Here is a 27,029-nt window from a genome sequence, read left to right as displayed (position 1 = left end):
ATTGACTGCTGCTTATATAGCAGTAGTCTTCAATGCTGCGTACTTGAAGATAAGATTGCAGTTCTTTACAACGAATTCCATGTCATTTTAAAGGATGCCCGAGGCGAACTTCTAATCTTATGACATCGACTGCTTCTTTGCCAAATTTTCTTAATATATAGTTGGCAGAAAACATTTTGTGGTTCTGATTGCTTCGAAATAAAAATCAGCTGATATGCTTCTAGAAACGCTTGTGTAAAATGCATGAAAGGAGATCTCATGATCGCATCACCCAAGCTTTTTGACGACAGGATCTTTTCGTTTGGATTGCTTTTCTTCAATCAATTTTGTTATATTCACAGCCATTTCCTGGCCCGGGGAACCTCGACTGGCGCTCAGTGCACTGCCTGGTATGTACAACGGTCCTTTAAACTGCTGTAACTTTATTGCCATGATACGTTGTTGGGCGAAAGCATTCCATATTTTTTTTAAGGCACTGCTAAAATATTCATATATATATATATATATATATATATATATATATATATATATATATATATATATATATATATATATATATATATATATATATATATATATATATATATATATTTGCAAATTTTTTCATGGTGGAATAATAAGGTGTAAAGATAAAAGAGAGAGAACACATTTTTGCGCACATATTTGCATAAACACTGGTGCATTACGTTTAGATACGTCATGTTTTATGGTCCTATGCTTCGAGTAAATCAGAGCACATCTCATATTAAAAACAGAACAAAGGAAGGCTTTTTTACATGTATTAAACCTGTTAAAATCCTCATCCGACAGAACATTGATATCAGTACTACTAAGCAAATTTACCACTCTATCTGTACCTGACAGTGAGACCAATCAATGCCCATCAACAGCCGAAACTTGCTCATTAAAATGCAAGGCCATACAGCAGTTTAACCCTCGTGCACAAATAAGCGATGCTCATAGAGGAATGTCACATGTTTTCACAGGGAAAACAAATAAAGCTACTAGGTACTATCTCTCGCAGCGTTGGAGGCACATTTCTTGCTCTTATTTAACGAGACCTCCCTCCTCTGCTTCTGATTCTCATAAAACGAAAGCAACGCTACATTTCCAACTACGTGCATCATACTACTCTCAAATCGACGTCGGCGACACCGGGGATTGTCACCGACCGCATTTACCATGCCGTGCAAATGTTGACCCATTAGGCTGGCTGGACATGTTTGGATGCTACGTATTGGCTGGTAGTAATACCATCAGTTGAGCGGAACAGTACCTGCCATATCTGCACCCGGTAGTTGTGTTAATGTCTATTTACACTTGCGACTAGATGAGGTCGCGCGACTACCAGTCGCTCGACCAGAGGAGAGGAGCTCGCCACTACCGATGTTCACACTTGCGACTGCCGCCTTCTCGTTCTGTTCTGGTTGCAAACGAGTTGGGAGTAGGAAAGCTGCTGGGCGATGACAGCTAACGTCGGTGGCAACCGCTAGCGGGACACTTCAGCTTTTTCAGGCGAGCCCGTGCGCATGCCGCGCTCTCGTGTTTCCAGGAAAACGCCGAAGACGTATAGACGGTGTCAATATAAAATGTTGAGCCTGCGTGAAAAACCCATTTCTCAAACGTTAACGGTACTTACCGGATAATCCGAATATCTTTCCAATCTCCTCCCCGGCCATATCCCTGCCTTTGAATTTTGGGTGCCGTTTGTTGAAAAGGTAGGGGTAATCTTTAATTGTCATGAGTAGGTGCTCGATCGAGTACTCCGGGACCTCGCTGATTGGTGAAATGGTTTGCGACTAGTAGTCGCGCGACTAGAAATTCGAGCAGTGCCCGATCGGCCCGCGGCAGTCGCTTTTCGACCGATGCGACCATTTGCAACTGTCGCTTTTCGACCAAAACGGTCGCGCGACCGCTGCTAGTCGCAAGTGTGAACGGGCCTTTAGCCGTTGTCTTTTTGCACAATGCTGCGGCAGCGGGCCTCAATGTAGCCAAGCGGAGCTCAGTAATCAATAATTCTGAGGCACAATTTTGGGCATTTGATATGGCCCCTATCAGTACCACCACAGATAGGTTGCCATGATGGACAGTTGCAGTCCAATGATGGGCGAACATCTTTGTTTCATAAAAATAACAATTTCTACAACAGAAACGGTAGCTGATGAGTATCTCGATTTTTCCATCTATACGTGCTTCCCCAGTTTAACAATCTCAAAAAAGGGAGCTGCTCGTTGAAAAGTAAGTGTCATTCAAAACTCATCGACGTAATTACAACCGAACATATTTTTATTTTTGCTTGAATGCAAGTGATTATCACGAAACAAAACCCTCCTGCACGATGGATTGTCTTCAATGATTGTCACATTGCACTACAATTGCTTAAGTCATCACGATTTCAGGAACAGCTCATCATTGACTTAATTTGCGCACTGACGCCTGCGAGCTGCGTCACCGCATTGTGCTACAGTGTTTACCTGCCTATAGCGGCATAGCAGTCAATGGCTACGCTGACGCCGCTGCTAAACTAATACACGAAGATTCATCAAGAGTAATTTTAATTCCATTCTCACAAAGATATGCAGCACGACTTTTAGCCAGTGAATCATGGCAATTTAAGCACTGTTTTATGACCCGGACAACTAATACCAACCTCTACATCGAATAAACCCACTCACGTCTTCCAAAAGCCACACAACTTGAGCAGATGCCATCGTATTTGCCTCCAACGAAGTCGTTTGAATGTAGCGCAAACAAACTACTTTATGCAAAACTTCGGTATTGCTAGCAGCCCTCTTGACTCTACATGTGATGCGTGGGACCATTTGATAACCTCCTGCCAAAGGTTCATTGCACATTGCAGGACATTGCGAGTTAATTTAGGCTTGGTTAAAAACACAGCCCTGCGCCTTGAACACGTTCTCGTTCCTTGGTGCAATGGGTCATCGGCTGCTGGAGCTATAAAGGTCTTAATAACTTTTTTCTAAGACACAAGGTTGATAGACTTTTTGAAACTCAAATGTGTGTTTTTGTGTGTGAAAGTGTATTGCACCACTGTTTAAAGTTTATTTTTCTTCATTTTGCTCTTCATCTTCTCTTCTTTCTCAGCCACATCAGCAGTGGCATTCTAAGATCAGTACCTGGCGGTCATCTCCTGCTACCATTAAAATCTCTGTCTCTCTCTCTCACGGGAAGACAGCTTTAATTAAAACAAACTACGCGGATAATAAGGTTGGGAGAATGATGACAAAAAAGATCCGGACGGCGTGAAGTCCAATGCTTTTTTTTATTTATTTATTTATAGATACTGCGATCCAGTACATATCATAGCAGTGGGGGGGGGGGGGGGGGAGAGACTTCAAATTTATAAAATTCATAACATTTGCAGGCACTTTTCAAATATTACTACACTATTATGAGTAATAGTCTCGCTGGTAAGTTCGTTCAACTCAGTAATTCTACTAGGAAAAAAAAGAATATTTACAGCAGTTATTTCGCGCATTCAAGAGAGTTACTGTCAGATCGTGCATTTGTCTCTTGTTATAACCTGAGGAGTACACAAAATAATTAGAAGTATTAATATTATAGTGACCTTTTATGAGCTGAAACAAAAACCTTGAATCGACAGATACGATTGTGCTCCCTAACTGGGTGTAATCCTCTGCGTTTCACGAGTTCACTGACAGATGCACGGCAGTATGAGTTAAACATAAACCTAACTACCGTGTGCTGTATTTGCTCTAGTTTATGAATGTTGGTTACTGTGAAAGGGTCCCAAATAATTACGGCATAATCTAAGAGCGGCAGGATGAGGGAATTGTATGCTAATAGACGATTCTGCAGGGCTTAAAAAGAACCTAATTTATTTTGTCCTGGCACAGATGGTGCCTTTAGCTTCGTATGATTTAAAATATATTAGTAATTCCAGTAATCTTATTAGAGCTTTCATTTCTTCATCAGCACCTGTTTTCGGAGGAAACTGCGCCCAGAAATATGAAACCGGGCCCTGCAATGCAATGTTTCCTATGTGGTGGTTCAACGCCCAGTCTGGCAAGTGTGAACAGTTCATCTACAGCGGCTGCGGAGGCAACCAGAACCGATACGAGACTAAGCAAGAGTGCGAAATGACCTGTTCTGCCGAGAAACGTGAGTGTTTATTGCAAAACTGAAACTTCAGATGCCGTTCAACATTCACTCGACTCTCTTAATTTAACGTTCCGGAATCGTCGAAAAGTGTAATTATTGGGCCAAAATAATATAAACGAAAAATACTTTTTCAGTATTCTCAAGGTGCCCAATATTTATCTCTTCGTTCATAATCTTTAACGGCTGCTTCAATAGGTGTAGTCTTCAATGCTGCGCACGTGAAGAAATTGTTTCGATCGTTACAACAAACTCTATGCCATGTTTTCAGGATGCCGTAGCTGATACTTATTCTTATGACATCCACTGCATTTTTGCTAACATTTCCTAATATATAGTGACAGAATACATTTTGTGATACTGATCCTTCCGAAATACATTCCAGCTGAGATGCTTCCAGAAACACTTGTGTAAAATGCATTAGAGGAGACTGAGTGGGAAGAAGTCTAAAGTCGAGAAATTTTGATTCTTCGATTTCGGAAACTTTTGTTTTAATGATCGAATCACCCAAGCTTTTTGATGACAGAATCTTTTCGTTTGCATTGCCTGTTTTCTTCAATTATTTTTTTGGATATTCACAGCCATTTCCTGGACCGGAGAACCTCGACTGACGCTCAGTGCACTGCCTTGTATGTACAATGGTCCTTTAAAGTGCTGTAACTGAATTGTCATGTTGTGCACTAGTGCGAAAGCATTGAATATTTTTATTAAGGCACTGCTAAAGCATGCATAATTATTTTTGTCCAGTTATTTTAGTGGAGGGGTTAATATGGGTGTAAAGTGTAAAGGGAGAAGAGAAACACATTTTTGTTCACAAATTTGAACGAAAGCTGGTGCTATATATATATATATATATATATATATATTGTTACGATGAAATAGCAAAGGGGTGTTTATTTACAGTGATATGGCAGTGGGATAAGGTGAAGCCTACTAGCCCCAGGCACCAACGCTTCGTCTTCCTCTTCTGTCCCACCATCACCATCCTTCATCGTCGTCATTAGCGTGACATTTCCCCCCTACTCAGACGAAGCCCTCTGGGCGTGTTCGTGAGTCGTGCGAGACTGACACGGCTTCAGGCGGGCAACATGACACAGTTCGGTTTTGGCAGACCGGCGACCTGATGCTGTCAGGCGGGCTATTCCATAAGTTAAATCACTAAGGCGTTTGATAACCACATATGGGCCGTCATAATGGGCCAAGAGTTTTTGATGTGGGCCACGGCGCCGAATTGGACGCCATAGCCAGACTAAATCACCTACAGAGTACGTGACCCGCCGGTGACTGGCATCGTATCGCACTTTAGAACGTTCTTGTGAAGCACCAGACCGTAATCGGGCGATTCTCCGAGCTTCTTCGGCGAGACAGAGGGTCTCAGCCAGGCAGGGGTCTTCACGGCTTGTGAAGGGCAGGATAGTATCCAGAGAGTAGCGTGGCGGTCTGGCATAAAGCAGAAAAAATGGACTGTACCCAGTCGTCTCATGCGTGGCGGTATTAAACGCATACGTGATGAAGGGTAGTATGGTGTCCCAGTTCTTATGCCCTGCGTCCACATACATGGCTAGCATGTTGATAAGCGTTCTGTTGACGCGCTCAGTCAAGCCATTTGTCTGGGGATGGTATGGCGTCGAGTGTCGGAAAGTTACGGCGCATAAACGCATGAGCTCTTCAACAACATCAGCAGTGAATTGTCGGCCCCGGTCAGTGATGACAATTCGTGGCGGCCCGTGTCGTAAGATGACTGAGTGCAGCAAGAAAAGCGACACCTGATGCGCCGTAGCAGATGAAAGAGCGGCGGTTTCACAGTAACGTGTGAGATAGTCCACGCAGATTACAATCCAGCGATTTCCATCCACGGACTTCGGAAACGGACCTACGAGGTCAATGCCTACTTGATCAAACGGTGCTGTCGGGGTCTTCACAGGGTGCAACAAGCCAGACGGAGTTGCAGTTGGACGTTTGTGGCGTTGACATTGCTTGCAACTGGCAACGTATTGTTCAACCGTCGAGCGCATTCTGGGCCAGTAAAATCTTTCTTGAGCACGGTGGAGTGTTCGAACCGATCCCAAATGCCCAGAAGTTGGATCATCATGCATAACAAGCAATACGTCCGTGCACAACGTCTTGGGAACTACGAGTAGGTATCGCTGGCCGACAGGCGAATAACTATTTTTCCATAGGAGGCCATCATGCACACAAAAACGGCTTGTAGGTACGTTGGCTTGGGCAAAGAGAGGCTGCAGACTGGTATCATTTTGCTGTTCCGTTTTGAAAACATTTGTGTCGGGGAACGCTGGCTCGAGGGTCGATATGTAATTGTCGAAATCGTCGCTTTCAGGTCCAGTCGTGGCCATTGTCATCCTAGAAAGACAATCTGCGTCTGCATGACGCCTCCCGCTTTTGTAAACCACGGCAAAGTCATATTCCTGTAACCGGAGAGCCCAGCGTGCGAGGCGACCACATGGGTCTCGAAGGTTCTGCAACCAACAGAGTGAATGATGGTCAGTTACGATAGTAAACGAACGTCCGTACAAATATGAACGGAAACGCTGCACAGCGAAAACTACAGCTAGGCATTCCTGTTCGGTGACTGTGTAGTTTCGCTCCGGCTTGCTCAGGGTACGACTTGCGTACGCGATAACATGCTCTCGTTCATTGTGCCGTTGGACAAGGACTGCACCAAGACCGATTCCACTAGCGTCCGTGTGTACTTCTGTCATTGCAGTAGGATCGAAGTGACGTAAGATGGGTTTCGATATTAAAAGAAACTTCAGTTGACGGAATGACGCGTCGCAGTATGGTGTCCAGTTAAAAGTAGAGTTTTTGTGGAGAAGGCACGTCAATGGGTAAGCAACATCAGCAAAGCGATGTATAAAGCGTCTAAAATACGAGCACAACCCTAGAAAACTGCGCAACTCCTTCACTGTCTGCGGGGGTTTAAAAGACTCAACAGCGGCAGTTTTCTGGGGATCCGGCATTACACCATCACCATTGACAAGGTGTCCTAGCACCAGCGCTTGGCGCTCTCCAAAGCGGCACTTTTTGGAGTTCAGAATTAGGGCGGGGTTGTGCAGGCAATTCAAGACACGTACTAGACGGTCATTGTGTTCTTGGAATGATTTCCCAAATATGACGACATCGTCCAGATAGCAAAGACAAATGTTCCATTTTAAGCCGCGCAAAACTGTGTCCAGAAAGCGTTCGAATGTAGCTGGCGCATTACACAGCCCGAATGGCATAACATTAAACTCATAAAGGCCATCTGGCGTTACGAAGGCTGTTTTTTTCTTATCCGCAGGGTCCATTGGAATTTGCCAGTAGCCAGATCTGAGATCAAGACAAGAAAAATAGGACGCACCAGAGAGGCAGTCGAGGGTATCGTCTATGCGAGGATGAGGATAGACGTCCTTTTTCGTAACAGAATTTAAACGCCGATAATCGACGCTGAAATCGCCACGAACCGTCTTTCTTGCGTACAAGAATAACAGGGGCAGCCCAGGGGCTAGATGACTCCTGTATCACCTTTTTCTGTAGCATGTCCTGGACTTGCTCATGAATGACTTTGCGCTCAGATGGGGACACGCGATATGGCTTTTGACGAATTGGACGAGCCGAACCAGTGTCGATGCTATGATGGGTCCGATGTGCAGGGCGAGACGTTGGTCCATCTGTTTCAGAAAAGTCAAACATAGGTGAAAAAGGTAGAAGAATATTTGTACGGCTTTGAGGTGAGCTGAGATCGGCGCTGATCATGCGGAAGATCGAAGTTTCATCAGCAGGCAAAGGTACGGTGGCACTCGTAGCATCTGTGAACAAAGCAACGACGTGGAGTGCATCGGATCCACAGGAGGCAAGCTTCAATCCCGTTGGTAAAACTGCGGGCTCGGACGATGGGTTGATGGTCCATAACGAGGCACTACCATGATGCACGGATATCATACAGTGAGGGATAATTACATTTTTCTTCAGGCATGCTGAGTGAACTGGGTGCACCATGGCCTGGAATGAAACCTTCTCAAGAAGTGGAACAGACACGGGGACGAACATGGCAGACAAGGGTGGAACTACTGTATCTTCGGTAATACTAAAAACTGTTTCTTCATCACGGCCACTTTCAAAAAGTGTCGGCAGATGCGAGCCATCAAAATGAACCTCTTGACTTCGGCAGTCCACGGTAGCGCCACAAAATTTCAAGAAGTCCATTCCTAAAATGATGTCATGCGCAGAGTGGGGTAAGACTACGAATTCGGCTTGAAAAATTGCACCACCCACAGACACTTGCGCACTACACACACCCAGTGGCCGCAACGCCTCTCCACTCACACCACAAAACGTTGAAGCACGGTCATATTCAAGCACCACTTTGCGTCCCAACAAGCGCCTAAACTGATTACTCACCACAGACACAGTCGCACCCGTATCCACCAAAGCTAATGTATACACACCATGAATAAACACACGAATTTTGTTTTTGAGCATTATAGTTGGAGGGATGTTGGCACACAGCACATTTCCAGCGGCCTCACCCCCATTGGTCGCGCTGGTTAGTTTTCCTGCTGAGGATGCTGAGGCGACATGGGGCGCCGTCGTGGTGATGGAGAACGACGCGCACGGAAAGCGGGGGGTGGAGTAACACTTCTATCAGATGCAGGGGAGTGGTCGCGGATATTCTGGTTATGGATGTTGCGGTAATACCCACGCTGAGTATTTGATTGTTGAAAAACGGGATTGTATTGCCGATTGTTGGGTACTGTTGGAAGCGCCGGACGGTTATAGCGAGGTGGGAACCTACTGCGGCAGTATCTGGCGATGTGACCTTCGACGCCGCAGCGGTAGCATATCGGCGGGGAATGTAGAAAATGCTGTTGCGAATAAGAGCAGGGAACAGCTGGGTGCGTCGTAGGTCTGGCTGAATGCTCATACTGCTCAGAAATCCTGGTAGATCAAATGGAAGATCTATGGGCACTTGAGGCGACGTCATACCTTGGGGCGTCAGGCACCGAGGCATTCCGGTTGGCGAAATGCATAGGAGGATAGTCAATGGAAGCTGCAACTTCAGGAGCTTGTGGGAAAGGCTGAACGGTAATCGCTTGTGGTGGTGAAGCCGGCCGTCTAGATACCCTCTGGACAGAGACCTCAGCAGATTCGTGCAGGGGAAGTGGGTTGAGCCGCAGGAGTTCTTCCCGCACGATTTGCCGGATCGTCGACGGAAGATCTAGTTGGGCGTGGTCATCAAGGCTGGCCACGGTAGGCACGTTGGCCAGCCGCCCAAATTTTGGCACAATACGACGCGTTTTCAGAGCTTGAAAAGCGCGGATGTGTTTAATGACGTCGGAGACGGTTTCAAGGCTGTCTTTGGCGATTAAAAAGTTGTACACGTCAGCCGCGATACCCTTCAAAATGTGGCCGACTCTGTCTTCTTCGGCCATGTTGGAATTGACACATCTGCACAATCTGAGGATCTCTTCTGTATAAGTGGTACAAGTTTCATCCGGCAATTGAGCTCTTTGGGCAAGGGTCTGCTCAGCCCGCTTTTTGATCGGTACAGAGTCACCAAAACGCTGTTTGATCTCGGTGGCAAACCGTTCCCAAGTTGTCAAATTGTCCTCGTTATTCTCGAACCATGTCATCGCCGTGTGAGTTAGAAAGAAGACAACATTTGTGAGCATGGTGATAGGGTCCCACCGGTTGTACCGACTAACTCGTTCATAATGAAGTAGCCACTTCTCAACGTCCTCACCTTCCTCTCCTGCAAACTGTCGTGGTTCCCGGTAAGGCTGGCAGGGAATAGAGCTGGAGGGGGCAGGCCTGTCACCAGCCTGGCTTGCTGCGTCGCGGCCGGCACGGTTAAAATCGGTGTGGTCCATGATGCTTGGAAGCGGTGGCAGTCCAGCAAGGCGGCGACTACGTCGAAACTCCAGTTGTTCTTGCTGCGCCATACTTGGGGATCAAACGGAGCACCTTCCACCAAGTTGTTACGATGAAATAGCAAAGGGGTGTTTATTTACAGTGATATGACAGTGGGATAAGGTGAAGCCTACTAGCCCCAGGCACCAACGCTTCGTCTTCCTCTTCTGTCCCACCATCACCATCCTTCATCGTCGTCATTAGCGTGACAATATATATATATATATATATATATATAATATGCGTGTGTACGTGGCATTTTGCGGTCCAATATTTTCGAGTAAATCAAAGCATAATTCTTTAAAAAAATACAGAACAAGATGTCCTAAATGTATTAAATTCTTGATCAGCCATAACATTGATACTCAGTACTACTAAGGCAATTTACTACTCAATCTGTACCTGACAGTGAGACCAATCAATGCACATCAACAGCCCAAACTTGTTATTTAAAATGAAAGGCCATACAACAGTTTAACCCGAGTGCACAAATGGGCGATGCTGATAGTAGAATGTCGCATGTTTTCACTGGCAAAAAAAATGGTAGAGACTCTCTCTCGCAATGTTGGACGAAAGTTTTTTGCTCTTGTTTACCGCGACCTCTACCCTCTACTTCTAATTCTGATATAACGAAATCAACGCTACATTTCCAGCTACGTGCATCAGACTACCCTCAAATCGACGTCGGCGACAATGGGGAGTGTAACCGACCGCATTTCTCATGCCGTGCACATGTTGACCCATTACGCTAGCTAGACATCTTTCAGTGCTACGTATTAGCTGGTAGCAGTGCTGTCAGCTGAGCGGAACAGTTCCTGCCATATCTCACCCGGTAGTTGTATTAGCCATTGGCTTATGCACAACGCTGCAGCAGCAGGCCTCAATGTAGCCATCCGTAGCTTAGTGGTAAATAATGCCGAGGCACACTTTTAGGCATTTGGTATGGCCCCTATCAGTACCACCACAGATAGATTGCCTTGATGGACAGTTGCAGTCAAATGATGGGTAACATCTCTTTTATATATGTATAAAAAAAAACAATTTCTACAATATAAACGGTAGTTGACGCGTATCTCGGCTTGTTCCTCCAATGCGAGATGCCCCAGTTTAACAATCTCTGAAAGCAAGTTGCTCGTTGAAAAGCAAGGGTCATTCAAAGCTCATCCACATTATTACAAGCCAAGGTATTTTTTTATTTTTGCTTCAACGAAATGCGACCATAACGGAACAAAAACCTTCTGCCCCATGGGTGATCTTCAATGATTGGCGCGCTGCACAACAAGTGGTTAAGTCGTCACGGATTCAGGGACAGCTCAGCATTGCCTTAAATAACCTGCACAATGAGGCCTGCGAGATCCGTCACCGCATTGTGTTACGGTGGTTACGTGCTTACAGCGGCATGGTGGGCAATGACTACGCCGACGCCGCTGGTAAACTAGTAAACCTAGATTCATCAACAGTAATTTTAATCCCATTCGCACGGAGAGATTTCGCAAGACTTGAAGCCACTGAATAATGGCAATTGTAGCGCTGTCTGTGGATGCGACCCGGACCACCAATATCCACCTCTACATCGAATAGACCCAACCATGTCTTCCAAATGCCACACTATCTGAGCAGATGCCATCGTATTTGCCTCCACAAAATTCGCTTGAATGTGACGTGCATAAGCTACTTTATACATAAATTCAGTATAGCTAGCAGCCCTTTTTACTCTGCATGTGATGTGTGTGACGATTTCGAACATTTGATAACCTCCTGCCAAAGGTTCATTGCACAATGCAGGACACTGTGAATTATTCTGACTTGACTAAAGACACAGCCCGCCGCCTTGAACACGTTCTCGGTCTATGGTGTAATGGTTCTTCGGCTACGCGAGCTACAAAGGCCTTTAAAACATTTCTCAAAGCGACTGATAGCGACTCTGAAGAGCATCTGCGTGTGTTTGTGTGTGTGAAAGTGTGTCATCTGCATTTTTTTTTATTTTTTGATTTTTTCTTTGCCTTCTCTTCACTGTCACTCACATCAGAAGTAACATGCTAAGAACAGTACCAGGCAGACACCTCCTTTTACCAATAAAAAAAAAATTAAGGACACTTTGGCGACTAAAGTGATGAAAGGCGAAAGCTTGAGTGCTACCGTCTGCTACGTGACTGTTGCGCATGTAGCAATGAATGGCGCCACGAGCAGAGCGATCGACTATTCTTTCACATTCTACGAGTGCATTTATTCAGTGAATTCTGCTTAGCAGCGAAGAGATCACGCTCATTGTATCTTCGCAGTTGTTCTACGTTTATTCCCGTGTGGTTGATTTTACCGGGTGCGCGGCATTAAGTAGTAAAGAATTAATTAGTTATGGAACAGAAACTAATCAGTAAGTATTATTGAATCAATAATTAGTAATCAGTACCTAATTTTTTTAGAAGGTAATTAGTAACTACTGATCAGTACTCATTATGAAATAAATAATCTTGGTTTCTGAATAAACAGTGATTATTAAATAATTTTGTTACGAATTAGTAATTGATCATTTATTGCCATATGGCCATATAAGGCACGCATTCTCGCATACTGTGGTAGTGCTCTGTGATTGGTCCAGACCTCTATGACGTTATCCCGTCTCGACCAATCAGAGCAGCCAAAGCGTGACACTTTTGCTCACAACAACGATGAGGCAATAAAGGCTTTCGCCTAATTATATATATATATATATATATATATATATATATATATATATATATATATATATATATTGTTACGGACTTGTTCTCAAACAGAGCACGAAGGAAGAAAGAAGGAAGAGGAAGAAGTGTGCGCGCCCGTTCGACCCTTGTCTTGTGGCACTTGTGTTGTCCCCGCTAGCCGTGTGTACTCAGCTTACTGAACCGCCCCGAACGTCTCGGTCGCGACGCTGAGGGCGTAACATTGTGGTGGAGGTGCGGGGTCTTCTTCAGGTGCGGGGACTCATCTTCAGGTCTTCGGGTTGAATGCCGTCTGTGATGTAATTCGGCATGTTCGCACATTCGAGACATTGAAGGCTCGTCGCATAACGCCATAATTTGGGCGGCTCGCCAACGTTCCATCTGTGGCGAGCATTGAAGATAACTTCATGGACTTGTCGTCGACGATCCGGCAAATAGTTCGCGAGAAACTGCAGCGGTTTGAGCCCCCTGTACGGTCTCCATCATCTTTGCCCACTGACGTTGTCGGTTCTCGAGGGCCTCCCTCCTTGCTCCCTTCGATGCCCGTTGTGAATTCTATCAATACGGCACACGCGGACGCTTACTCCAACAGCCCGACGCCAAGGTTCGATAGCCCTGGTCACCCGCCTCGCTACGACTCGCGCCCGACTAACTTGTCGCACTATGATCAGCACTGTGAGTACCATCCTCAACTACCACCTGCTCGCTATTTCCGGCGTCCAACCCGAAGACCTGCAGATGAGTTTCGCTACCCAATGCACCCTGTCTCCTGGGAGCCCTCCAGGGAACAAGTTTTTCGTCGCACAGCCCCCGTGTGCCGACGCTGCGGCATTGAGGGGCACATAGCTCGATATTGCCGCAGCCGCCCACTCACCCGTTATGATCGGCCCGTCCAGAATGCTCCGCCACGTAACCGTTTCTACGACTCTAATTGGCAATGGCCCCCATCTTCGTATGAATATCCCCAGACCAATGGACCGCGCAACCACTCTCCTGCTTCCGAACGAAGTGTCTCACCACCACCTGCCTCTTCTGCGCGCCGCTTTCCGTCACTACGGCCACGCAGGCGATCGGCATCGCCTTTGCCGGAAAACTAGTCAGCGCGGCTGCTGGAGGTCAGGCCGCTGGAGACTGTGCGCTGCCTGAAGAAATTCCTCCATCTGTTGTTATGTTAAAGAACACGGTCTATGTGCTTGTGGATGGTGTGGCGACAATGGCTTTAGTGGATACCGGGGCAACCATTTCAATAACGAATTTATCGTTTAAGAAGCGGTTAGGACGCAAAGTTATGTTTGTTTGGGACAGAAATGTGAATTTTCATGGCGCGGGTGGTGAAGTGTTGTGTCCCCTAGGAATGTGTAGTGCTTCAGTGTCCCTGGGTGGAACGGTATTCGCAGCGGAGTTTGCAGTGCTTTCGCGATGCATGCATGACATAATTCTAGGTATTGACTTTTTGAGTCTGTGGTGCTACGGTCGACTGCCGCTCTGGGGAACTCTGCGTTGATGGTTCCCTTCCTTCTGGACTCTTAGAGAAGCCGCACGTCCGTGAGGATGTGTTCTGTGTAACAGAGGATACCAGTGTGCCAGCCTTGTCTATGGTGTGCGTCCTAGTTTCGTGCCCCAGCCGTGCTTCCAACTCCTTCGACGCTACAGTGGCACCGCTTCATTCTAACTGCGCAAAGAAATACATTCTGGTTCCTCATTGCCTACTGTCGGTGGTCAAGGGCTGCTCACGGCTGTGGGCCATTAATTGTTCTTCGCAACCAGTAGTTTTGCCTGTGAATATGAAGATTGCGACCTGTAGCCAAGACGACGCCCCGTCGGTGGCTTTGGTTACTGATGCACCTGCCGAAAGTGCTGCCGCTCCAGCCCCTGACTCGCAACTACATCGGATGATCAGCCGCTCTCTAACCAGGGACCAGCGTGACGCTTTGGAGGCCTTACTGGTCAAGTATTCTTCCATATTTGATTTTTCCGAGCCTAGCGGCTCACGGTGCATTCCCGTGACACGTACCCGGCATCGCATTGACACAGGCTACTCACACCCAATTCGACAGAAGCCGTACAGAGTGTCACCAACAGAACGCCAGGTCATCAGTGAGCAGGTTCGGGATATGCTGGAAAAGGGTGTTATTCAAGAGTCATGCAGTCCCTGGGCCGCCCCTGTAATTCTGGTGAAGAAGAAAGATGGTACATGGCGCTTTTGCGTCGACTATCGCCGTCTGAATGCTGCAACAAAGAAGGATGTGTATCCCCTTCCGCGGATCGATGACGCCATAGATTGTCTGTTCTCAGCATCATATTTTTCATCCGTCGATCTGCGATCGGTATATTGGCAGATCCCTATGCACCCTGACGACAAGGAAAAAAACGGCATTTATCACACCCGATGGCCTGTTTGAATTTAATGTAATGCCTCTCGGGCTCTGCAATGCTCCTGCAACTTTCGAGAGATTTATGGACGCTATCCTACGGGGACTAAAATGGCAAATATGTATGTGCTACCTCGATGATGTCGTCATTTTTGGCCGGACATTCGGAGAGCACAACAAACGCCTCGCTCTCGTGCTTGACTGCTTCAAAAACGCCGGTCTAGTACTTAATTCGAAGAAGTGTCGCTTCGGTGAGCGTCAGATTTTGGTACTAGGACACCTCGTCGATCGTGAAGGCGTCAGACCTGACCCTCAAAAGACCGCGGCCGTTGCATCGTTTCCAACACCTCAGAACGTGAAGGAACTCGAAGTTTCCTAGCACTGTGCTCATATTTCCGCCGCTTCATTCCCCGTTTTGCTGACATTGCTAACCCGCTTACGTGCCTTCTCCACAAAGACGCTCCCTTCGAGTGGACATCAGAGTGTGACTCTTCTTTTTGCCAGCTCAAGTTTTTACTAACGTCACATCCGATTCTCCAGCATTTCAACCCTTCTGCTCCAACGGAACTGCACACGGACGCCAGTGGTGTTGGCATTGATGCTGTGCTGATTCAGCGTTACGGCGACAAGGAACATGTTATTGCTTACGCCAGTCGTTCCTTAAGCAAACCTTTACTGAGCAAGAATGCCTCTCGGTAGTTTTCGCCGTTCAGCGGTTTCGCTGTTATCTATACGGGCGGCCCTTCACAGTGGTCACTGATCATCATTCCCTATGCTGGCTGATAAACCTCCGTGACCCATCTGGCCGTCTTGCACGGTGGGCAATTCGTTTACAAGAGTTTGATTATACAGTTTCGTACAAGAGTGGACGCCGGCACGCTGACGCGGACTGTCTCTCACGTTTACCGCTTCCCACAACGGAATGTGACGCCGACAATTTTGATCATTACATCGCTGCGATTCTACCTCCATTCCCTGATACCCGTGCGTTCTGCACTGAGCAGAGGAAAGATGAGAATCTCCAACCATTCTTTACCGCTGCAAGGGACCCTACAACTTCCACTCCCTATTGTATTCGGAGTGGTCTTTTGTACAAAAAGGACTATTCTCCCACTGGTCTCCGCTACCTTCTGGTGGTGCCCGTCAGCCTACGCTCCTCTGTTTTGCGCGTTATGCACGACGACCCCACTTCGGGACACCTGGGATCTGCGCGGATGCTCTATCGCATCCAAGAACGTTTCTACTGGCCCCGGATGCGTGAAACCACTGAGAAGTATGTGGCTTGCTGTGCTCAATGTGCGAGTCACAAACGCCCCGCCGGCACTCTTCCTGGTCTTCTTCATCCGGTGACGCCTCCAAGATACCCTTTTGAGAAAGTCGGAGTAGACCTCTTAGGACCCTTTCCCAAGTCTCATTTCTGCAACCGCTGGATCGTCATCTGCACTGATTACCATACTCGTTACTGTGAGACGGCAGCCCTTCCATCGGCTACTGCACACCAAGTCTCCCTCTTCCTGCTGCACTTTGTTATAATGCGCCATGGGCCTCCCCGAGTGTTGATCAGCGACCGAGGGCGCCAGTTCACCGCTGATGTTGTCGAAGAACTCCTTCGTTTGTGCCAAACGCATTTCCGACATTCTACCCCGTATCATCCGCAAACAAATGGGTTGACCGAGCGAACCAACCGGACACTCACCAACATGCTTTCAATGTACGTCGCCGCCGACCACAAGGACTGGGACACTGTGCTACCATTTATAACATACGCATACAACACCGCCCAACAGGAAACAACAAGTTACAGTCCATTCTTTCTCCTCTATGCCCGGTCTCCTCGACACATCCTCGACACCATCCTCCCGTTCTCCACAGATGACGAACCTGAGATTGCTGAGATCCTGTGGCGGGCTGAAGAAGCCCGCCGGATAGCCCGCCTGAGAACTCTCGCCTCACAAAAGCGCTCGAAATCCCGCTACGAGGACCACCATCGCCACGTCACCTACCTCCCTGGAGATATGGTTTGGCTTTGGCGTCCACTAAGGAAGCGTGGCTTAAGCCAGAAACTGCTCGCGCACTATATCGGTCCCTATGTTATCCTCGAGGCAATTAGTGACCTCACCTATCGGATTGCGCGCCTTACCAAAAGTGGCCGAGGTACTTCACGAACTGAGCTTGCTCACGTCGCGCGTCTGAAACCCTGTCATCCTCGCGCTGACGATTAACGCGCCCGGAGGGCTTCGCCTGCGACGGGGGAAGTGTTACGGTCTTGTTCTCAAACAGAGCACGGAGGAAGAAAGAAGGAAGAGGAAGAAGTGTGCGCCGCGCCCGTTCGACCCTTGTCTTGCGGCACTTGCGTCATCCCCGCTAGCCGTGTGTACCCAGCGTACTGAACCGACTAGAACGTCTCGGTCGCGACGCTAAGGGCGTAACAATATATATATATATATATATATATATATATATATATATATATATATATATATATATATATATATATATATATTGTAAAACAGGTATTGGGCTCTGATATGTTCAGCGAATATTGCTGAAGAGAACGACGACGAGCATGTTCAACAGTTTATTCGTGAGGAAGTCGCACGCTGGTGGCATTATGTATAAATATTTGGCACCGGTGGCAATATATATATATATATATATATATAGTACAGCTAGTACCTTTAGCTTCGTATGATAGAAAAATTATTTGCATTTCTAATGATAACAATATTAACAATATATTCGTTAATATTTTTATTTTTTTCAATTGTGCAATTAGTGCTTTCAATTTTTTCATCAGCACCTGCTTTCGGAGGAAATTGCGTCGGGAAATATGAAACCGGGCCCTGCAAGGCAATGTTTCCCATGTGATGGTTCAACGCCCAGTCTGGCAAGTGTGAACAGTTCATCTACGGCGGCTGCGGAGGCAACCAGAACCGATACGAGACTAAGCAACAGTGCGAAATGACCTGCTCTGCCGAGAAACGTGAGTGTTTTCTTTTGTTATATGGTAGAGTAAAACAAGTCAGAGAGCTACTGCTCATTTCTCAGCAACGTCAACGCATTTGCCTTTCCCGTTTTAGAAACGTGCCTCTTTCATTCTCTCTTTGCAGCTATTTCGTTGCCCGGAGAACCTCTAGAGGCGCTCATTGCACAGCCCGGTATGTACATTTGTACTTGGTTAAAATGGCCTTAATATCATGCCATTTTGCGCGTAAAAACGAAATCAAAGAAATTTTACATTAAAACTCTGCTAATGGATGCATAGATGTATTTCGAGAAATAATTTCATTAGGATGATGAATTGCTGCATTACTTATAAGGAGGCGAGGTTCCTCGGAGTGTTGTTGACAAGTGAACATTGAAGCCAATTTTAAACAACATAGAGATAGGCGAGATATTCGCTTCAGCTAAATCTTAAAGCGATCTCCATAAGCGTGCTCAAGAAACCCAGTAGTTCAAAGAAAGTTTCCGCTCAGACGGCGCTAAAAATGAAACTTTAATTACCCACCACACGAGGTGCTATGGGGTTCTGCATAATGCTATACTGTAATCCTGTATCCTCCAAGCGTGCCAATGAACCGATACTGCCTCTGTAATGTCACATTTTGGGTATGTGGAGCAGTGCCTCTCGCTGTATCCTGTCTTTGCCGAGCTTTTTTTTTTTCTCTGATTTGATCGTTTATATTTTCTTCCCACAGCATCTGTGAATGATGTTTGCCGCCGTCCCCCGCACTGCGGTCCTTGTATGGCTTCCTTCCCCCGCTTCTACTATGACGCTCAGACAAAGCAATGCCGGCCATTCATCTACGGCGGATGCGAGAGCAACGGCAACAACTTCGAGACCATGCGCCAATGCATGCGTGTCTGCGCCCCTCCGGCCCCTTGGCGGCCCGAGCCGATGCTCCCATAGGAGCCCATACAGCACTTACTGCTTCTTGATTACGAGAGTGCCATAGATTTTCAATCGGGAACGTTCAAACTGGCATGAATTGTCAAGTATGTCCTAAATATTTAGCTGTAAAGATGACAAAGCTGCTTTTGCAATATGTAAAGCTTAGAAGACAATATTAATAAATGTGATTTAAACGACTGGCATCTTTGTTTCTTTTTTGCATGATTTGACATCTTGTGCAGCGGAAAGGCGGCGTAGGCGGTCTAAATGTTACAAGAAAATGAATAGTTCCTTACGGGCTGACTTGCTCCAAATAGATTTTATGCGGCCTGAAACGCCACATTTTCTGAAAATGACGCTGTCACATTTGAAGGTGCGAAACGCGGAACTAACCTCCCACGGGACTATAAGCATGAGACACAGAAATCGAATTGTTAACGGCGCATAGATGGACTCCTCATTCCCAACCCCTGCATTGCAGTAAACCTGAAGGGGAAATTCAATAATATGCTAAAATTGCTCTTGCGAAAATAAGGAGGCGCCTGTTCAGCTCCAGCAAAAATGTTCACTGATCTTTTTGCCCCATACTCGTGTATTCAACAATATCCATAATAAAATAAAGCAACTTTATTTTCGGTTTTCATTCAATGGGAGACTTAAGGCAGCATTTCTCGCAGATAACTTCGATATATGGCGTAAGTGTCCCTTTCTTAGTGTTGTTCTGAAATAATTTTTATAAATTATAGTAGACGCAGAACAAACAACCTGCAAATAGAAAAATAAGATAATCTAAACTAACCTACATTCATCTTCATTTCGCCAGATCTTGACTGGCAATTGGACGTTCAAGATTTTCTTTGTGGGCATTTACCCTCAAAACATGGTCTGAAATAAGAGGGAGAACAAGCAAAATAGAGGAAAGTTTTACACAAAAATAACAATCTGTTTGTAAAATGGCCTTTAGTATAACATTAAAACGCGCCGCACAAATTTGTGTTCATTAAGTGGTTCCGCTAAATACCATTTCCAAATGCAGTCCATCTTCCTAAGTAGCGCGTTAGTTTTAAAATACAGGGGACCGGTGATTACATTCCGTATGATGGGTGCCAAGTATTAAGGATGAAAGCGGAATCAAAATAGTTCGCAGCGCGTAGCAACCATACATTCAAGCTTGGATTCAAGTAGAAACGAAGACAGGTTATAAAATGTTACGATATCAAGCATAGCCAAATCTACTCATAAGAGGTTTCTTGTCAGATTCGGCGTAATAGCTTGAACTGCTTCAAACCTCCTGCAATTTCTTCCTTCCTCAACTCTGCACTCTACAATAAACTACACAATATTGTTACGAGAGAGGTTTCATTTGCCGGAGGACAAACGTCGAGGACCCAGCAGTATCCACTTGCGTGTCCCAGCACGAGCCACTTCTTCGTTGACGTCACCTTTCCTTCACTTCACGTTTCGCAGAGCTACGGCCGCTTTTGGTGAGGCGAGCGATGCGATAATTGAGCTCGCTAAGCTGGGCAAGAACAACAAATGGTCCCTCGTAGTGGCACAGCAGCTTTTGCAACTTTTGCAACAGACCCCGCTTCCTGAAAGGCTGCCACAGCATGACCAAATCTCCAGCCTCGTATATAACGTGAGGGTGGTGGGCATCGTACTGTGCTTTAGAGCAATCCAGTGAGGCTGCGATGGAAGGCGAGCAAGCCAGCGGACTTCTTCGGCAAAGAAGGTTGTCTCGGCACATAATGGTCTTCGTCACTATTAGCAGAAAACAGGAAGGTGGTGTCCAATGTATATCATCGGTGGTTAGCGTAGAGCACGACGAATAGGCCTGCTACGATTTCCTTCCCTTGGAACCCAATTTGTTACCCTAACTGACGATCGGATGTCTTCTCTACTCACTACACATCATGCCAATGCCCGCTTCCTCTTGATTGCCACTAGAATGCTAACAACTGGAATTATTTATCTCACAAACTCAGCCGACTTCCTCTCTGTAGTGTTTGGCTGATAAGAAAACAGCCAGCTCATGGACACGTGTCGGCGTTGCGGTGCCGCCCCCTTGTATCCGCCCCCCTGTAACCGCTTTGTATCTCGACAAAAGCTCACTGCACTGTGTTTGTCGCCGGCAGTCGATGACCAGCGGGATTCTCGGCCGGATCAAAATAAACCACTCTCTCGGTTACTGCTTGTCTTCCACGGCGTGCTTCCTCCAAGACACAGCATCCTCCTGGCGACGAGGATCGGATCCCCAGCAGACGAATGACGGCCTCCACAGGGGAAGTGGAAATTGAAGTTTAAGCCAGCGTAAAACAGCCACCGCTGTGCGACCCGAACGCATCCAGGATGGCGACAATCGGGCAAGTGGAACCATTCGATATATCTCAGTCAGATTGGGACACATACGAAGACAGGATTAATACTTCCCTGCGTGTGAATAACATTCCAGACGGCAGCAAGGTAGGCGCCTTTTTGAGTATTGTGGGTCCGAAGACGTATAAATTATTGAAGAGTTTAATCACACCTAATACGCCGGCTTGTCAGTCTTTTTCCGAACTTTAGAAAGCTTTACGAGCGCATCTTTCACCCAGGCCGTCAGTTATCGCAGGACGAGCAAAGTTTCGCCGGAAAACACAATTAGAGACTGACAGCATTGCGAAGTTCGTAGCAGACCTCAAGGAATCCACAGACACATGCGACTTCGGAGCGAACCTAGAAGACACTCTGAGAGACAGGCTCATGTGTGGCTTGGCCCGGGCCGACATACGAAAGAGTCGTTTTCTTGAGGATGCGTCACTGACATTCAAAAAGGCAGTCGAGATTGCGTTATCAGTATACGCGGCTATGAAGAATGTAACTGAGTGCCTGCCGACTAGAAGAGCTCAAGAGGACCTCCAAAATTTTGCTACAGAGGGCAGCCACGCACGAAAACACTCGCCATGCTCTCGATGCGGCTCGCGTCATTGCAATCGTAACTGCAATTTCCGAACAGCGACGTGTTTTCGATGCCAACGTGTAGGTCATATCCAAAAAGTGTGTCGCTCTCAGCCGACGTCTAATTCGCACATTACGAAAAGGACTGGACAAGATGCGCAACGAAAAGACTGCAGGAGGCAAAGCTTCGGCGAGTTCGAGACAGGAGAGGATGTAGAGCCACTGCTCCAGGCAACGCTGGACAAACCGCGGCAAGAACAGATATGTTTCACAATGTGTGTTCAAGGGGTGCCGCTCAAAATGGAACTAGACAGGGGGGCAGCAGTATCGGTGATGCCGTATCGGCTTTTTTTCTCCTGTTTTCCGCAGATGAAGTTACGCTCGGCTTCGGTAGTGCTGTGTAAGTAATCAAGAGAGTGCGTGCGTCCAAAGGGGGGGGGGAGCTAACAGCGAATGTGAAGTATCGGAGTCAGTCTCTCCAGCTGCCTCTGCACATTCTGCGCCAGGAGGGACGTGCTCTCATGGGAAGGGACTGGATGCATCAGCGCCGGCTCGACTAGAAAAGCGTCAATCGCATGGATACACAAGGCCGCCGCACCCTGAAGGAAGTCTTGGATCAGCACCCCCAGTTGTTCGTCGATGAACTTGGAGAAAAAAGGTGAGCAAGCTCTACTGTCCGTCAATCCTGATGTACAGCCAAAGCTTTGTAAAGCTAGGAGCATTCCGTTCTCACTGAAAGCTGCAGTGGAGAAAGAACTGGAGAGGTTGATGGGTCTTGGTGTAGTTGAGCAAATATCTAATAGTCATTTCGCCTCACTAATTGTGGCAGTGGTAAAGAAAGATGGCAGCGTACACATATGCGGAGATTACAATGCTTCGTTGAACCCATGTTTGAACATCGACAACTATCCAGTACCAAGGATTGAAGAAATCTTCGCTACTCCTGCGGGTGGTCAAGTTTTCTCAAAGATTGATCTGAATCGAGAGTACCTGCAAGTGGTAATGGACGAGGACTCCCGCGAGTACTTCACCCTGAATACGCACAAAGGGTTGTTCGCAGTAAATCGCCTAGCGTTCGGGATTGCATCGGCTCCAGCCATTTTTCAAAAGATTATGGACAACATGTTGAAAGGACTGAAAGGGGTAATATGCTACCTGGATGATATTCGCGTCATGGACCGAAACGAAAAGGAACGCCTTCGGAACTTAGAATCACTCCTATTCCAGTTACAGGAAAGGGGCGTGAGGATTAGGGCACAGAAGTGCGAATTTTCGCAACCACAATTGCAGTTTCTGGGCCACGTGATCAGTAAAGCGGGACTTTCTGTAACGCTGGAGAAAGTGAAGGCTATTGTAGAAGCTCATATCCCCATCGATAAAAAGCAGCTGAGAACATTTACCGATATAGTAACGTACTACGAAAAATTTCTGCCAGAGTTGTCAACAGTTGTATTTCCATTGAATCGGCTGCTCTGTAAGAATGCACCGTGGCTATGGAGTGAACAGTGCGATATTGCATTTAAAAAAGTAAAAGCGTTACTAGCGAAAGCACCGGTGTTGGCGCACAAAGATCTAGAAGCCCAGCTTCAGGTAAAATTTGATGCTTCGTCCTATGGGCTAGGCGCTGTTTTAGCGAAGGTGGAACAAAACTGTTCCAGACGGCCTATTATGTTTGCGTCACGCACGTTATATCCAAGTGATCGGGACTACAGCCAGCTAGAGCGCGAAGCCTTGACTTTAGCCTTCGGCAATAAGAAATTTCATTACTACATTTATGACAGACAATTCAGCTTGTAGCTGACCACAAACCTTTAAAGGAGATCCTTGGTATAAAGAATGGAATACCGAGCATTGCGGCTGAGCGGTTGCAGAGGTGGGCCATCATACTGTCTGCGTATTGTTACGACCTAGTGTATCGCTCCGGAGCAAGTAACATAGAAGCAGACTGTCTGTCATGTCTACCACTGCCCGATAGCGGAGAGAAAGAAGACGACGATGAGGTAACCGATTGCTATGCACTTCGATGGCTAACTTTTCCGATCACAAGCTCGGACTTCGCGCGAGAAACGTCGCGAGACCCTAAGCTACGCCGAGTCATCACGCGGTTACGCGGCAATGGCTCGAGCCAGAGACAGATGAAGACATGAAACCCTTTGTTCTGAAAACCCTGGAGCTGTCAGTGAACGGCGGATGTTTATTCTGGGGTATGCGCATTGGTGATTCCTCGCTCGTTACAAAAGACCATCCTCGACGAACTACAAAAAGGGCATCCAGGCGTGGTGCGGATGAAGGAGGTTGCCAGAAGCTACGTCTGGTGGCCAGGAATTGACGCCGGCCTGGAAAGCACCGTCCCAACGTGTGCAGCGTACCAGCAGCAACGAGAGCTACCTGCCCAAGCTCTCCTTCATCCGTGGGCTTCGCCTACTAAGCCGTGGGCCCGGCTCCACCTCGACTTTGCTGGCCCGTTTCTTCAACGCAATTTTAGTAGACGCCTATTCAAAGTGGCCAGAGGTTTTCTTCATGCCCTCGACTTCTGCAGAAGCTATTATTGGTAAGCTTCGTGACCTGTTTAGCCATTGTGGGTTACCAGATGTCGTCGTATCCGATAACGGGCTGCAGTTTTGTAGCGGAGAATTTCAGTTATTCCTCAAGGTGAATGGAATAACACATGTTCGTTCAGCTCCATACCATCCAACTAACGGTGTGGCTGAAAGATGGGTGCGCACAATGAAAGAAGCCTTCCGCAAAGATTTGAAACGCCGATCCAATAAACTGAGATTGGCCAGTTTCCTCCTAGTGTACAGGAATACTCCACACGCACCCACTCAGCAATCTCCTGCTTCGCTATTTTTAGGGCGACCCCTTCGAAGTCGGCTCGATTTACTGAAGCCTAAGGCTCGTTCAGTAGTCCAGCAAAAGTAGTTCCAACAGGCTCGTAGGCGAAAAGGATACGGAGAACCTTCGCTGAGGGTAACACAGTGTTTGTCAGAAACTCTAGAGAAGGCCAAGATGGTTGTGGTGACCTCCCGCTCGGGAGCAGTGTCTCATGTGTTACAGGTGAAGACGCCAGGTGGAGTCATGGAATGGAAGAGGCATCAAGACCACATTCGCGTAAGGGAGGCTGACCCAAATACCGCGCCGGACGACCCCGGCTACAGCGGCGTATCTGACCCCTGGCAGATCCGCGCACCACACAAGCAGCCAGCACGAGTGCACAAGACCGGGACGACCTAGGGGAGCTTGCCACAAGGCAAGAACTCTCGACAGAGCCCTCCTGTCCCGAAGACTGCAATCACGAGGCGGGGCATTCTGCCAAAGAAAGCGCCCACGAAGCCGCCACGGGGCCTCGTTATCCCACAAGACAAAGACGTCCCCCGGATCGGTACACTTATCAGCCCTGAGGCGTCAGTGGACTTTACGGTAGTGTTGTTCAACAGTTGAAGTGTTTCAATTACCCTGTAAGGACTGCATTATCTAGGAAGGGTGGAATGTAGTTAGGCTGATAAGAAAAAAGCCAACTCATGGACACGAGTCGGCATTGGGGTGCCGCCCACTTCTATCCGCCCCCTTGTCACCGCTTTGTATCTCCATAAAAACTGCACTGTGTATGCCGCGGGCAGTCGATGCCAGCGGGACGCTCGACCGGATTATATTAAACCTCTCTCTCGGGTACTGCTTGGCTGTCGTGGCGTGCTTCCTCAAAGACGCAGCACTGTCTCTTATCCTTAGAGCTTCCATTTTTCTTTCCATACCTTTCTGGGTTGTTCTAAACTTAAGTGCAACCCTTTTCGTTAGCCTACACTTTTCCGCCCCATAGCTGAGTAAAGGTAAGATGGAACTGTTTTATACTTTTCTTTTGAAAGACACCGGCATGCTGCTAGTCCTAATATGGTAACACTTGCCAAATACGCTCTATCCCAATCTTATTTTCCTAGTTAGTTTCTTTTCATTGTCTGGATCTGCGGCCGCTACCTGTCCTAAGTAGACGTTCGCATACCACTTAAAGTGCTTCGCTACATATTGTGAACGGCTGTTCTCTGCTGAGGCTGCTGATCATTGCCGTAGACTTCTGCATATTCATTTTCAAGCCTATCTGTCTGCTATTTCTCTCTAAGTCGTCTATCATTTAATCCGATTCGTCCCCTGAGTTACTTAGCAAGACTATGTAGTCATCGAATCGAAGATTACTCAAGTATTCTCCACCAATCACTATCCCTAATTGCTCCCATTCCAAGTCTTTGAACGCTTCGTCCAACTCCGGGCAAGCTGTGAATAGTACCGGGGGAATCGCGTCGCCTTGCTTATTACCTTTCTTTACGAAAATTTCGTTAATTTCTTTATGCAGAACTACAATTGCTGCGCGACCTATCCTCCAATACGTTTTTATACGACTTATCTTCACCATGATTTCGCAATGTTTGTATGACTGCCGAGGTTTCTACTGAGTGAAATGCTTCGTAATCGAATTCGAATGCTTCGAATTCGTAATCAATGAATGTTATTTATAAGGGCTGTCTTTGTTCCGAACATTTTGCTATCACCTGGTTCATCGTATGGATATGATCGGTAGTAGAGTCCGAAAACATTCTTGATGTTTTGCTTGATTGAGGTCTGATTGTCTTAATTCTTTAGCGATTTCCTTGGTAAACACCGTATATGTAACAGGCATAAAACTGATTAATCTGCAAGTTTTTAAGTCCTTAGCTTCCCCTTTTTTTATAAATTAAGATAAAGTTAGCGTTCTTCCAAGATTTCGGTGTCGTCGATAACTAGGCACTGACTATATAAGGTAGCCAGTTTTCCTAGCACAATACCCCCCCCCCCCCTCCCGTCCATGAAAATATCAGTAGTCACAGGGTACTCCCCAACTGCTTTCCCTCTTTTCACAGTTTCTAAAGCTTTCTTAACCTCGTCATTCGTCACTGGTGGAACGTCTGACTGTTTTCTACTGAGCCTATCTTACTATTTCCCTGACTACTTAGCTGCTATATGAATCAGTATAGAACTGCTTGGCTACATTGACTCTTCTTTCTACATTCGTGATGACATTGCCCAATACCTTGTGCCTTGGCGCATACG

The 27,029-nt window shown here is 46.8% G+C and overlaps 2 protein-coding genes across 2 annotated transcripts in view; both read left to right on the top strand.

Moving 5' to 3' along the window:
- LOC146193550 (thrombin inhibitor hemalin-like) overlaps positions 1 to 4,166 on the top strand; it is a 42,113-nt gene extending 37,947 nt beyond the window's left edge. Inside the window, exon 4 of the mRNA XM_084600581.1 lies at positions 3,879 to 4,166. Coding sequence (XP_084456707.1) covers positions 3,879 to 4,166 — 288 coding nt within the window. The remainder of the gene's footprint in view (positions 1 to 3,878) is intronic.
- Positions 4,167 to 11,446: 7,280 nt separating this feature from the next.
- Positions 11,447 to 19,208, top strand: LOC146193549 (actinia tenebrosa protease inhibitors-like). The gene is made up of 4 exons (XM_084600579.1): positions 11,447 to 11,506; positions 18,005 to 18,104; positions 18,232 to 18,279; positions 18,820 to 19,208. The coding sequence occupies exons 1-4, from the start codon at positions 11,447 to 11,449 to the stop codon at positions 19,029 to 19,031; spliced, it is 420 nt and encodes a 139-aa protein (XP_084456705.1). The 3' UTR covers positions 19,032 to 19,208.
- Positions 19,209 to 27,029: the final 7,821 nt, after the last annotated feature.

The sequence above is a fragment of the Amblyomma maculatum genome, chromosome 4 (assembly GCF_055883805.1).
Source record: "Amblyomma maculatum isolate TAMU_Amacu chromosome 4, ASM5588380v1, whole genome shotgun sequence".
Taxonomy (NCBI): Eukaryota; Metazoa; Arthropoda; class Arachnida; order Ixodida; family Ixodidae; genus Amblyomma; species Amblyomma maculatum.
Note: the sequence above shows the minus strand (reverse complement) of the source record. Positions and strands in the feature narration are given on the sequence as shown.